The sequence below is a fragment of the Macaca nemestrina genome, chromosome 15 (assembly GCF_043159975.1).
Source record: "Macaca nemestrina isolate mMacNem1 chromosome 15, mMacNem.hap1, whole genome shotgun sequence".
Taxonomy (NCBI): domain Eukaryota; kingdom Metazoa; phylum Chordata; class Mammalia; order Primates; family Cercopithecidae; genus Macaca; species Macaca nemestrina.
This window is the reverse complement of record NC_092139.1, coordinates 65,602,848-65,617,408: the sequence shown is the minus strand read 5'-3', so window position 1 is coordinate 65,617,408 and position 14,561 is coordinate 65,602,848. Positions and strand designations below refer to the sequence as shown.

The 14,561-nt window shown below is 41.9% G+C and overlaps 1 protein-coding gene across 1 annotated transcript; it reads left to right on the top strand.

Moving 5' to 3' along the window:
* Positions 1–4,589: 4,589 nt before the first annotated feature.
* On the top strand, positions 4,590–14,196 carry LOC139358901 (synaptic vesicle glycoprotein 2B-like). Its single transcript, XM_071080940.1, has 3 exons — positions 4,590–4,947; positions 10,253–10,412; positions 13,116–14,196. The coding sequence occupies exons 1-3, from the start codon at positions 4,821–4,823 to the stop codon at positions 13,297–13,299; spliced, it is 471 nt and encodes a 156-aa protein (XP_070937041.1). The 5' UTR covers positions 4,590–4,820; the 3' UTR covers positions 13,300–14,196.
* Positions 14,197–14,561: the final 365 nt, after the last annotated feature.

Here is a 14,561-nt window from a genome sequence, read left to right as displayed (position 1 = left end):
ATCAAATACATGAAGGGTCAGAGACTCCTGAATATATATATGAATGAGCCCTATTTCTATATTTTTAGGGAAATACTAGAATACAGCAAAATAATGACAAAATTTTATGACATGAAGGGAGTTTATGCCACTATGCATATTCTATTAGTCCATTTTCACACTGCTCTAATGAAGTACCTGTGGCTGAGCACTTCATATAAAAGAGGTTTAAATGACTTACTGTCCTGCATGGCTGGGGAGGCCTCAGGAAACTTGCAATCATGGTGCAAGGGGAAGCAAGGCACATCTTAGATGGTGGCAGTTGGAGAGAGGAGCTGCCACACGCTTTTAAACCAAGCCATCAGACCTCATGAAAACTTACTATCACCAGAACAGCATGGAGCAATCGCCTCCATGATCCAGTCAACTCTCACCAGGTTCATCCCTTGACACGTGAGGGTTAAAATTTGAAAGGAGACTTTGGTAGAGACACAGCGCCAAGCCACATCGCATGTCCTGCTGTGTCCCGGAGTTGGTTTAGAGATCGAGTGTGTCCTGTGAATAGGAACAGTGACACCAAACTCACCGCATGAGTTGTAGTTTATGCCATGCAAAGGCCAAGAGATCTCAACCAACATTTAGTCTGAATGTTGTGTCTGATGGTGCCACACTCTCAGACCAAGTGAATACAGGAATGTTAACTATCTCCACTTTTGGGGTGTCCACTGAGAGCAGGGCCGGTCTCTCAGGAAAGTTCGAAATGGCTTGAGAGAGCAGGGAAGGAGACCGGCTCAGGGTTTTTATAATGGTTTGGTGCTGGAGGCAGAGTGAGAGATCCTACTCACAGGCGGGGGTTTATAAGGTTTGAAACTCCCACTGGCATCAAAAGAGGGAGTTTTTGTGATTTCTAACTGATTCACCTTGTGTGGTAAAAAAGAGATGATGGAGGAATGTGCCTAAGTGATCAGAAGTCACATACCAAACAATAGTCAGACAACTTACTCTATGTAGCAACTATAAAAATAATGAACAAAAAAAGAAATAAGTCTTCAATATGGGGAGAAAACAACCATATTTCCACTGTATTGTAGTTGCCTATTTGCTTGCACTTTTTTCCAATTAGACTGGAGAGCAGGGACCTCGTCTTTCCTCTCTATACTCACAGGACCTAGTACCATGCTCAGTGTTTGCAGAAGACTAAGTATGTAAGTGAATGAATAGAAAAATGAAAGAATGTGTTGTAATTACTTACAAATGAAGACATATTTAAAGGTTTCCAGCCTAAAAGTTTGACCAAGCTTGTTAAATATAGCCAACAGAGGAAGATGGTAATGTATGTGAAATATATTTTTAAATGTTGCATTGTTCTTTCCTATTAAATATGCAGGAGTTGGAGAGGTGCAGTGACTCCCACATGTGGCTGCACCTCATAATCGTCTAGGTGCCTTACTATCTTATTAACTGAGTTTAAAAAGAAGTGAACAAACAATACATACACTTGACGTAAAGTGAAAATTGAGTGTATTATTCCTCACTTCCATTGTACCTCCCTGGAAACAACCATTTCTATCAGTTTCTTGTGTAGCTCTGCAGATATATTTGGAAGCATATGTATCCATGCATTTTCTTACCTGAATGAGCCCATGTTATAAACTCTATGTTGCATCTTGATTTTTTAACTTAACAATATATCTTAAAGATTATTCCATATTAACACATATAGATCTACCTCATTTACTATGATGGCCACATGGTATTCCGTTATATGGCATCTGTTACATAGGTATGTAGGTATTAATCCATTGTTGTTACAAGCAGTGTTGCAATGAAGATCAGTGAATGTATCTCTTTGAATAGATGGACAAATATGTGTAGGATAAATTCCTAGAGGTGGTATTCCTAGATCAAAGAGAATGTGCATTTCAAATTTTGCAAAATTGCTCCCCAAAGAGGCTGCATGGATTATATTCTACCAATAGTATGAATGAAAGTACCTATTTCTCCACATTTTTGTTGGGAACATTTAAAAAAAATAAAGATTCTCAGACCGTCACAATTCTATGGCTTCCAAAACTTCTAGGACCAGTCCTGGGACCTGCTTGTTTTAAAAGTATCTCAGAAAGTGAGATGTTATCAATATTTAAATTTCACACTATTTCACATTTCTGTGATTCTGACTCAGAAGGTCTGTGGACCTTCCTTTGAAAACCACCAGGTTGGTGCATAGCACTCCGTATGCACCTACACTAGACACTGGCTTCCAGATCCTGAAGCCCTTCCCCACTAATAAACAAACAGCTAAGAAGTGGGGAAGTAGTCCGGGTTGAAAATAATGCTCTGGCACCTTTTGCTTGCAGATCTCCTTTTTCTGCCTTGCTGTGTTTTCCATTTTGGTCTTAAGTCTCTTTTCTTCTCAGATGAATCACTCAGAGCTCAACCTCTTCCCACAGGTTCACAAGAATGTACTTTAAACATGTACTCTTTGAGGACACATTCTTTGATGAGTGCTATTTTGAAGATGTAACATCAACAGATACCTACTTCAAAAGTTGTACCATTGAATCAACCATCTTTTATAACACAGGTAGGTAAGAAGATTAACAGATTGAATAGACTGTAACAAGAGACAACTAGTGTTGTTCAAGAATCAAAATGCTCAGGCATAAACTTCAGGAGTAGGAAAGTATTCATAGATACAAATGCCAAGCCTTGGTGGGGAAATGGATTTTAGCCCCAGGCATGGCACAAATTAGGTGCACAGCCTTTGCTAAGGCATTTAATGTATCTGTGTCTCAGTTTAATCACAAATGAAATGGAAACAAAAGTTCTAGCCAAATATCCTCATCTCAGTGAGGCTGAAGCTATACATGAAGGGTCTTTGGTACGAATGAAGGATGACACAAATAACAACTAGCATTCCAAGAGGGCTGCATTTTATGCAGGGAATGCATGCATTCTTGAAGACCTTGCATAATTTGAAACTTGCAAAATGCAAGACTCATGTTCTCACAATAATAAATGAAAAGGGAAAATTACATCTGTTCACATTTTGTGCATAAAGTGAAATACGAAGACTATTTTAAAATCATACTATTCCAGATTTCTGTGATTTAAAAAGTCACAAAATTCTACCACTTCACTGCTTCTTGTTACTTTTACTACCCTCATCATAAATTAATAACATACCAAGTGAAGTTGGGGTATAAGGAAATCAACTGAGCTTCATTAGGGGCCTTTACCTACATTGTCTCAATGGAGAAATGTACTAATTTTTTATCCTTCTTTTATAGCTAAGGAAACCAAGTTAAGGAAATCAAGACTTAAGCAACTTGCTGAAGGCCGTGGTTAGCAAGTGGAGGGAGTTTGGATTCATTCCTCAGTGGTTTGGCTGTAAAACCTGCAATCTTTCCACAGAACTACTTGCATTATGTCCAGATCTATGCTTTATTTTTGGCATCAGCAGCAAGGGATAGTTTATATAAGAACATCTTTTTCCTCTATGATATCAGCCTCAAGAGCTTCAATATCTGGTCTCTAAATATTCTGGACTCTCTTAATAATTCATTCTGGCACTTACCTTCCTGAATTTCCTTTTAGACTGATCTTGAAACAATGATGAGTTCCAGAAGTTTCCTAAGTGTCATTAAAAACTGGCATATCGTTTTATGATTGCAAGTTTGAATGATGCCTCCTCATTTGAATACTCTGATCATGGAGATTCTTGAAAACACATGTAGTCAGGAAATTTCAGAGCTGGGAGAAGCAGTGGAGATGATCAGGTGTACTCTTCCAATTGTGTAGATATTTTAGGTAGAGCCTCAGGGAGGTTAAAGAGGGTCAACAGCAGGGCCAGTTCCCCAAATGCAGGTTTCTGGGGAGCCTGTTTAGGACTTCCCCTGTCAGAACAGCTGATCTTAGAAGGTGTCAGAAGACTTGCAAACTGGTTCCAATGCCAATGGCTTTTATTTTTTAAGAACGTTCAGGTTTTGGCACAGACCACAGTAGGGGCTCTGGGGTGATTGGCTCCATCTGGAACCAACTCTCTTGTGTTCTGCTTCCCTATGCCAGGTAGCCTCCAAGGAGAGGCCTAGCTGTCATGGTCCTCAGTGTCTCAGTGTCACCTGATTAGTACAAACAGGACTGTTATACAGCTGGAGAGTTTTGTTTTTTTGTTGTTGTTTGTTTGTTTGTTTATTTTAAGACAAAGTCTCCCTCTTTTGCCCAGGCTGGAGTGCAGTGGCATGACCATGGCTCAATGTAGCCTTGACCTCCTGGGCTCAAGTGATCCTCCTGCCTCAGGTGCCAGAGTATCTGGGAATACAGGCACATACCACCCCACCTAGCTAATTTAAAAGAAAAATTTATTTATTTATTTATTTATTGTAGAGATAAGATCTCACTATGTTGCCCAGGCTGGTCCTGAACTCCTGAGCTCAAGTGATCCTCCTACCTCGGCCTCCTAAAGTGCTTGTATTACAGATGTGAGCTGCTACACCTGGCTGAGAGGATGCATTTTTAAGTCTCTCAGTGTTAGTTTAATTCCCCTTGCTTTTAGGAACTTGAACAGGTCATTACATTTTTGAAAGTTTCTCTATTCATCCATACCTTGATGACATGACCACATATTACCTTGACTTTGAGGCTGTCTGACTGGCAAAGGCTACCACAGCCTGCCTACAGGAGGGGGCAGACTTCATCCCTGCCTCTGCCTTTCTCTCTCCAGCTCCCTTGCACTTACATGAACCGAAGGTTTCCTTCTCTCCCTAGACCTCTACCAGCATAAGTTCATCAACTGTCAGTTTATCAACTCCACCTTTCTGGAGCAGAAGGAGGGCTGCCACATGGACTTGAAGCAAGATAATGACTTCCTGATTTACCTCGTCAGCTTCCTGAGCAACCTGTCTGTCTTACCTGGAAGCATCATTTCTGCCCTGCTCATGGATAGAATCGGAAGGCTCAAGATGATTGGTGAGTTGTCAGCAGGGTCACTTCTGGGCTCCAACGCGCTGAGGTAGTGACTTTCAAGTGTATTAAAGCAGGGAAATTTTCCCTTTTATTAAGTAATTATTGCACAATAAACCCAACAAGTAAGATCGCACATGGAGCTATAGAGCCAAGGATGCGTGCCTGTAGAAAACTCCAGAGCTCCTTGGAAATAGTCGAGAATCTTTGGTCTAGGCGAGGGATTTTTGTTCATTTCCTGACAGAGAAATTCTGTGACAGTCATTTAATCTATTAGCACTTCAATAAGGGTAGTAATAATATCCACCCTGTCTCTTCATCAGATTATTGTCAGAAAAATATATACAATGGTCCTGGATGATGGTTTGATGTTTGAAGGTAAACTGTATTACTTTTATTATTTAATAGCAATACCACTTTAGGCTTTGGAGTTGGACAGAGCCATATTGAAGACATCACCGAAAGGCCGTTTGACCTTGAATATGTTCCTTTGCTTCTCTGGACCTCAGTTTCCTTATTTATAAGAGAACGATTTCCACATCTAGTTGGTAGGGTTTTGTGCGAATTGAACATAAGGAACCTGCAATGGGCACATTGTAGGTTCTCAAAAATGGTAGCTATATTCATGTATGCCTTGCCTCATTCCATCGGGACTTGCAGCAATTCATTACAGAAACACATGCTATGAATGGTAAACAAGAAGCAAAATGTACACATTGAGGACCAGGGAAAATGTACATTAGAATCTGAGTCAAGGCCAGGGGTGGGGAAGTGGACGACATGTTATTAATAAACATGCCATTAGGGACCTGCCTTAGGGAGGACGTTGATTAGGAAAGTTAATACGAAGATTCCTAGCAGCAACGTGCAAAACGAAACAAAATAAATCATGAAGTCATTTTGTTGGAGAAGAGGAAATTGATCAGGTCTTCATGGAAAGGAATTCTTTTTCTGGCATTTGGCTCATACTGAATATCACTATTATAAATAGTAGCATGCACATTCAGTGTGGTGAGCATGAGAAGTGCCTGTGACTTCAGCTTTTTAATCTCGTGGTGAAGGTGGAGTCATCTCTTAGGTATGGCAGACTTCATGTTCTCCTCTCTTAGAGGGAGTGCCTGGTTAGTCCTGAGGCCCTATGGAGGAAGGGACAATGGCTTACTCATTTCCATGACCCGTGTGTCCAGCGCAGTGCCTGCAGAAGAACTGATACTCAGCAGTGCTGCTGAACTGACCAGAACAGATGAAGATGGCCTCTTTCCTAGGGGAGCTCCAAACACCAAGCTTTCAGCAGAAGACACTATAGGTTGTCATCTTAAAAAAAATTTTGGCTGGGAGTCAGGTGGCTCCATCTCTGCCAAGATTAGCTTTATGTGTTGACCCAAGTCAACTTCTTTGAGCTTCTATTTCCATTGTTAAAATAATACCTCTGTTTGCCTCAATGAGATAGGGGTATGAGAGCAGACATGTGACACTTCTGCCATTTGTCACCAGCCTTATGAGTCCCAGAGTTTACCAGTGGATTCTCTGCTCTGTTCATGAAGCAGCTAAGGAAGTTTTGGGGGAGGCAGGGTTATAAGGATGGGGTGGGTGCCCATGTCGACGAGAACGTCCCACCACCTAACGACCTGCCACATGCTCCCTCATGGAAGTGGAGTGGGGGCGGTGTGGCTGGGCACAGGGGCAGGCGGAATGGTGAGACAGCAGACATCCTTTCCCTCACCACTGAAGCCCTTCTTATAGTGAATACATGCCAGATCAAAACAATTCCTATAATGCTAAATAAAGGCATGCTCTCCAATGAGAGATCTAGAACTAATATTTAATCATTCTTTATAGCCTACTCTCTTGTGAATGTCTCTGTTTTGTTTCTGAGCTAGAGGCAAGCTTGTTAAGAGCTCAGACAGGGCCTTCTTTGTCTCTCCACCCTTCAGTCTTTAGTAAAAGGCCTGACGTGCAGTGGGTCGACTGTGATATTGGCAGTGCATGGTAAAGATGAGGTGCTCAATTAATACCTATTTCACTGGGATATGGGATGTGGGGGAACCACTTTGAAATAGCCCTATCCCCAGCTCTCAGACCAACCCCGCTAGAAAATCTGCAAGCACATTTTTGTTCTGCTTAATCTGCTGGGCTCTTTGTAGTGTGCAAGTCATTTCTTGTTATCAGTGGAGTAGAAGTTTTCCTGATTAGGCTGTTACCCACTCATTTATTCATTCAGTAACATTTATTTATACAGTACTTATTCTCTCAAGGCTGGGTGGGAGGCAATGGGAATGCAACAGTAATTGAAATAGACAATATCCCCGTGCTTATGGAGCAAATGATCTGTTGGGAGAGGCAGACTTCAACTAGAAATTTCATTTACCTCAACACTATGACATGCTTATTATTATTGAATATTCAATATTAACGCATTGAACCCTCACGATAACCCTATGATGTAGGCACTAATTTAATCAACATTTTAGAGACGGGGACAGTGAAACAGCTCACAGAAATGTGAAGCAACTCACTCATGGTCACACAGGTAGTACGTAAGCCGGCATTTGCACCCAAGCCTCCCAATTACAAGAGGAATAAGAATTATAGAAGTGGAAGTACACTGGGCCCTGGGGACTTATAGTAGGAACATCTAACGGAGTTGAAGGATCAGGAAAGGCCTTCATTAGTATTAGCTGGTTTGTCAGATGATCATGTTTTGTGGTTATCAAGTGTTTGCCAGCATTTACTGTAAGCCAAGCCCCGTGGCTGGCCCCTCTGAGGGATGTATGGATGTACAGGGTATTGTCCACAGAGCACTTGGGGTCCTAGGCATTCCAGTTTCCCCTGTTCTAGTTCTCTCCTAGCTTGTGGAAAAAGGTCACCAGGCACCTGCTCACAGCCCTACCGCTTCCCAGAGTGGGCAGGATCCAGTTGGGCAGTTATCATTTCCTAGTTCATCAGCAAGGATTGGCACTAGTCTTGCAGCCCCAGGTCTGAGGGTGACACTCCGGGCTGAGGCCCATCCCTGGGGAGGTGTTTCTTATTGAGGCCAGGTTGGTCTCTGGCTTCTTGCCAACTGGAATACCTTCCTCCCGCAGGGTCCTGGTGCCTGGTGGGGCACTCATGCCCTCTGTTCTGATTGGTTGTTTGAGACCTGCTTCCTTCCCACCTTTCTGTTTACCCTATTTCCACCTCATCGCCAGTCACTTTCCTGGGCTGCAACCTGTTTTGCCATGCTCTGCATCCACCTTGGACTTGGAGCTTGCATACCAAGTTCCTCCGGGCTGAACTTACTGGATTTGGGCAGCATTTGACAGTCTTCTTTGGGTGGGATCTCTTATTAGCTCTATAAGGGCTGTGCTGCTCATTTTCTGTTCACTCCCATCTCCACCCCAGAGATCTGAGCTGCACTTCTCCACCCTGCTGGGAGCCCTGCGAGGCCAACCTCATGGACTGCATACTTAGATTCCCGGAGGGGAAAAGGGATTCACCCAGATAGTTCTAGTAAGGAAACCTTACTCATAGGGCTTTTAGAGGTGTGGGCAGGGTTGTGGAAACAAATAAGGCAGGTGAGGCACCCAGACACTAGCAAAAGTGAGAAGCAGTTACCACCTCTATGGCTTTGAGGACAAGGGGGAGCAGTTGCACCCACAGAGCTCCATGGGGGCTGGAACCATGGAACAAGAGCTACCTGGGAGGAACTGGGGTCTTGGAGGGATGCAGCCATTGCCAGAAAAGGCCTTCTACCCCAGGGGAGGAGTTGGGAAGAGGTACTCCAGCCACTTTCCCCTCCCAACTGATAAGAAAGTCCATGGGGTTAGTGAGTAGAGAGTATTGTTCACAGAACACATGTATAGAGCACAGAGTATAGAGTAGGGCTGAAAAGGGCAGGTCAGATCTCTGGGGTGGGGATTCTGGTAAATGCAGAATAGCACCGCCTTTCTTCAGGTTTCCCTTCAGTAGCCCATGTACAGGTGTGTTCTCACCAGGTTATAAGCTCCATGAGAATGGATTTTTAAAATTATGTTTTTATTTTCAATGGATAAATTACAATTGTGTATTTTTACGGGGTACAATGTGATATTTTGATGCATATATACGATGTGGAATGATTAAGTCAAGCTAATTAACGTATCCATCACCACACATATATATGTTTTGTGATGAGAATATTTGAAATTTACTCTCAGCAATTTTGAAATATACAATACATTGTTAGTAACTGTAGTCACCATGCTATGTAGTAGATCTCAAAAAGTGAGATGATGTTTCTGTGCCTGGCTTACCCCATGGACTGTACCTAGCATCCTGCCTTCCAGGTTCATCCATGTTGTCCTAAATGGAAGAATTCCTTTATCTTCTGTTCTCTTTTCTTTTCTTTTCCTACCTTCCTCTCTCTCCCTTCCTTCATTCCCTCCTTCCTTCCTTCTTTCCTTCCTTACTTCCTTCCCTCCCTCCTTCTTTCCTTCTTTTTCTCTTCTTTTTTTGACAGCGTCTTGCTCTGTCACCAGGTTGGAGTGCAGTGGCACCATCTCGGCTCACTGCAACCTCTGCCTCCCTGCTTCAAATAATTCTCGTGCCTCAGCCTCCCAAGTAGCTGGGATTACAGGTGTGCACCACCGAGTCTGGCTACTTTTTGTATTTTTTGTAGAGATAGGGTTTCACCATGTTGGTCAGGCTGGTCTCGAACTCCTGACCTCAAGTGATCCACCCACCTTGGCCTCCTGAAGTGCTGGGATTACAGGTGTGAGCCACTGCGACTGCCAGAATTCCTTTCTTTTTAATGTCTGAATAGTATCCCATTGTGTATGTAAACCACATTTTCTTTATCCAGTCATCTGTTGATGGCCACTTAGGTTGACTACATATTTTGACTATTGTGAATAATGCTGCATTGAACAAGAGGCACAGATCTCTTTGACATCCTGGTTTCAAATCCAGACTGAGGTTTTGTTTTTGTTTTTTGACTGATACTGATGTAGCTCAAGCACCTAGAACAATGTCTGGTACATAATAGATTCTCAACAAATGCCCCTATCTGCCCTGTCCCATCATTCTGAGCTGGGCAACACCTTAGTGTGGTGACTTCAGAAGCCTTCCTAAGTCTGGTGATCCGACCCATGCAGAGGGCTCTAATGCCATGGCTGGGATGCCATGGGAGGGTTCCAGCTGTGCTCTCTCTGTGTGGAGGATGAACCTGATACTTCAGGGAGCCTTGGCTTCAGGTGTACCAGTGAGGCTGGGAGATGGGATGAGAACTGTGAGTGATAGCCGTGTGCAAGACACAGGCCTCATGTTTCTTTTTGACCTTGAACTCCCTCTGCAGGTGGCTCCATGTTAATCTCTGCAGTCTGCTGCTCCTTCCTGTTTTTTGGCAACAGCCAGTCTGCGATGGTCAGCTGGCAGTGCCTGTTCTGTGGGACAAGCATTGCAGCCTGGAATGCTCTGGATGTGATCACAGTGGAGCTGTATTCCACCAACCAGAGGTTAGTTCTTCCATGGGCTTTCCTCAGGGACTGGTTTGGGTTTCTTTGGTCAGAAGTCTACCTGCTCCCTGAATCTCATGCTGTGCATGGCCATCGTGGTCTTTCTGCTGTTCCATGAAACAAACGTCTCTTACGTTGAGCTTCTCCTGCATGGGGGACGGCATAGACCTGAAAGTTGGCAGGCTAGGGCTTGATAAGGTTGGAAGGATGGCAAGAAGCAAAGGATGGGAGCAGACTATGTCCAGGAGAAGGAAATAAGAGTGAAAAGTTGGCAAAACCATATGTGTCATGTAATCCACAAGAGAGAACAGACCCAATGGGAGATAAGGCAAAAAAGTGAAGAACTGAAATAGCACAGGGGCAGGGAGGTAAATAAAGCTCAGGAGGCAGCATGAAGTCCAGGGAATCTGCAGAGAATGTGGCAGGGAGGCCCAGGGGTCACTTTTATTTTGCACAGGTCATATATGGGAAGAGGCCTGGTTTAAAGGCATAGGGTGAAAGTCATTACTTAGTAATTGTTTTTCTTTGTGGAGGGGAAATTGTGAATTTTAAGGAGAGAAGATAAGAGGCTCTGTGTTCAAAAAGGAATGTGAAATGGTAAGGAAGGTGGGTAAATGAAATTCTGCAAAAACCTTAGTGATATTTCCAAAATTGGCGACAGAGCTGTTGGGATATAGATAACTAAGGAAGAACACAATGTGTCATATTTGGAGCCCCTCTCATTTCAGTCAAAGAACTGCTAAGTTTTACACAAAATAACAGGAGGACAAATGATTATTATTTGAATATGATGTGATTTTACATCTAGGAAACCTAAGAGAATTAACTAATGAGACTACTAGAGAGAAAAAGACAATTTGGTCAGGTGGTCAGTAATAAAACTAAATTATGTATAGGTTTTAAAATATATTGAAAAAGTTAAAGATGCAATTCAAATCCATTTAATAACAGGAGACATCATAAAACAATTAGGGATCAACTTGACAAGTGAAACACTTAAATGAAGAGAACCATAAAGCTTTACTAAGAGATATTTTTAAAAGACACATAAGAGAAGATAAATATATGCCAACTCAGTGACTTGGGAGGCCGAGGCAAAAGGATTGCTTGAAGGCAGGAGTTTGAGATCAGCCTGGGCAATATAGTGAGATCCCATCTTTACAAAATATATTAGAAAATTAGCCAGGCATAGTGTCATGTGCCTGTAGTCCTAACTACTCAGGAGGCTGATGGGGAGAGCTGCTAGAGCCCAGGGGGTTCAAGGTTATAGTGAGCTAGGATCACAACACTGCACACCAGTCTGGGTGACAGAGACAGACCCTGTCTCAGAAAATGTATATATTTATAGATTATGTATTTATATATAATTATGATAATATATAATTAATAGCACATAATTAGTATATTTTTATTATATATAAATAGATGTATATATATTTAAGAGACAAGATATACTTAATTTGGATAAGAAGATTCAATCTTACAAAAATGTCAAATTGTATTTAGATTTTTTCTAACATAAAAGAGTTCATTCAAAATTCAACAAGTTTTTTTTCCCCCCTGGGAACTTGAAAAAAGTTTATTTTAAAAAGTACATATGTTAAAAGATCCAAGAAAATACAAAAACAAAAATACTAAGACAAACAAATGAAAAAGACTGGGTTGGTGATTATAAAGCTACAGTGTGGTACAGTTATAGACAAAAATGAAAGAAGAGTTTTAAGTACAAAAATATAGCCACTTTCTTAATACACTTGTGGTATGAGAAAGAAACATTTGATTTCACTTGGGGAGAGGTAGTATTGGGAATATTGCCTCTGCATACAGATGGGGTCATGAAAGAATAAATGATTAGTAATAGTTCTCACTGGAAAGCGGGATTGAAAGATCATAATTAGGATTAGGTTTTGCTGTGGCTGACAGAAACCTCAAATACATTGCTGTGGTCTTGAGAAGGTTAAGCATTGCATTTTTTCTTTCCTGAAAAAGTCTAGAGTGGGTAGTGCAGGCTCTTTCTATCTCATTGCTTTTCATTGCATGGACTCACCATGGTCCAAAATGAAACCATCTGTGTTCCATCATGAAGCAGGGTAGAAGGAAAAGAATGAAGGGGAACAGAGCAAAAGGCCCACCCATAATGTCCCTTAAGGAAGCTTCTTGAAAACTGCCGCCACTTCCACTTACATCCCATTGGCCAAAACTAAGTCACATGGCCATTCTCAGCAGCAAATGAGTCTGGGAAATGTAGTCCTACCTTTGGGGCAATGCTATTTGGGGGCAACTGGCAGTCTCTGCTTCAGGAGGGTTGAGAATGTTAAAAGGGGGAACACTTACATTTTCTGCTTTGCATACTTCTTCATCCTTTCAGGATTTCCATAGTAAGCATGTAGTACCAGTAAAAAAATTTTAAATATATATCTTTGGAAAAAAAAAAAACCAAAAAAGAAAATTCTTTGAAGAAAATACTTCAAAATATTAACAGAAGTGATTGTCTCTCGGTGAAGAGGTTAGATATCCATTCATCTTTATATTATTCTGTACTTCCAAATTTGACTACAATGAGAATATGTTATTTTTATATTTAGGGAAAAAAATTCCCTTGTACCCCTCTTCCCCCTGCAATAAGGAAAAGAAAGATTCCAGTCCTGTTCATCTAATGAGGTTCAGAATGTCAGAATTATTTCCATTCTTCTTCTTTTACAGAGCAACAGCCTTCGGCATTCTCAATGGATTATGCAAATTTGGCGCCATCCTGGGAAACACCATATTTGCTTCTTTTGTTGGGATAACCAAAGTGATCCCCATCCTTCTGGCAGCTGCTTCTCTGGTTGGGGGTGGCCTGATTGCCCTTCGACTGCCAGAGACTCGAGAACGGGTCCTGATGTGAACCATCTATGGGAAAAGGAAAGGTCAAGAGAATCTTGTCCAGGACACTAAAATGCATCCACACTTCCTGCCTATCACGGTCCAGAGGGCACCTCGGATAACATGCGAGGAGAAGTTGACTTTGTGACCCCTAGTTTAGGACCCACTTCAGCTGTCAATATGTTTGTAACTCAGGTGACTGTTTTGGGGGTGCCCTGAGCCACCCTTAGAATCACAGAGCTGCGTGTTTAACTTCAGGTCTTCCCAGTCCAAGGCAGGGAGAGGATTCTCCAGTGAGTGCACACACTATGCCAGGAGTAAGCATTTCTCTAAGTCAAGTGCAAGGACTTACTTGCATTTCAAAAGGAATTAGAGGGTAAGAAATACCCAAGCTCCTCCCTAAAGCTCCTTGGAGCCCAACAACTTAACAAATCAACTTGGCTGGAAGTTAGAGTCATTATATGAAGATCGGGCTTGAAGTACAGGATACATATATTTTTGCATTTAAAAGTATCACCTATCATATTTTCCACTCGAATACTGGCATGGTAGCATTGAGAATACTCTGGTCTGGAAAGCCAAATATTTGAGCAACATCTATAGAGATCTACTTTTCTCCTAAGTCTCCTAAGCTTTCCATGATAATTAGGTGATACATTTAAGAAGGATATTTATTTCTGTTTTGCTCTATTCAAAGAAATTGAATGGGTTAGGTATTCTGTAAACTAAGTTTGTATATAACTTTATTTGGGTTTAATTTCCACAACTGGTATCTGCAAATATTGCCAGCATTTTAGCCATATTTTGAGAGAACTTGGTGTTTGAGGTCCCAGGAAATGAGGTCTGATCAAATGAAATGCAAGCACAATTTCTTAGAGCCATTTAACTTTCTGCTGGGAGGATGTACTTAACAAACTCACGTTGTACAGTCCCCTTAATCCAGACACTTTCTTTGTGCAGTTGGAGTGAGTAGTTAATTCTCTCTATTATATAGATGACTTGTGAAACTCAAGCTTACCATCTTCAGCGCTGGCATTTTACTTTGCCACTCACCCCAAAACAATGTGAGATGTGTTCAGTGGCCTCTGGTACTCTTTCTGGCAAGAATCAAACAATGAGGGGACTGAGGGGGGGATGGGGAAGTGTAGCCACAGTTCTTCCAAGTGTAAATACTTTTTGTTTGTTTGTTCTAGCAGTAAAATGCAAATGCAATCCATATTTGTTAGAATGGTTGGGTCTCATGAGAAATCTATGCTATGTGTCCAGGGCTTTTGAAACAGAGTC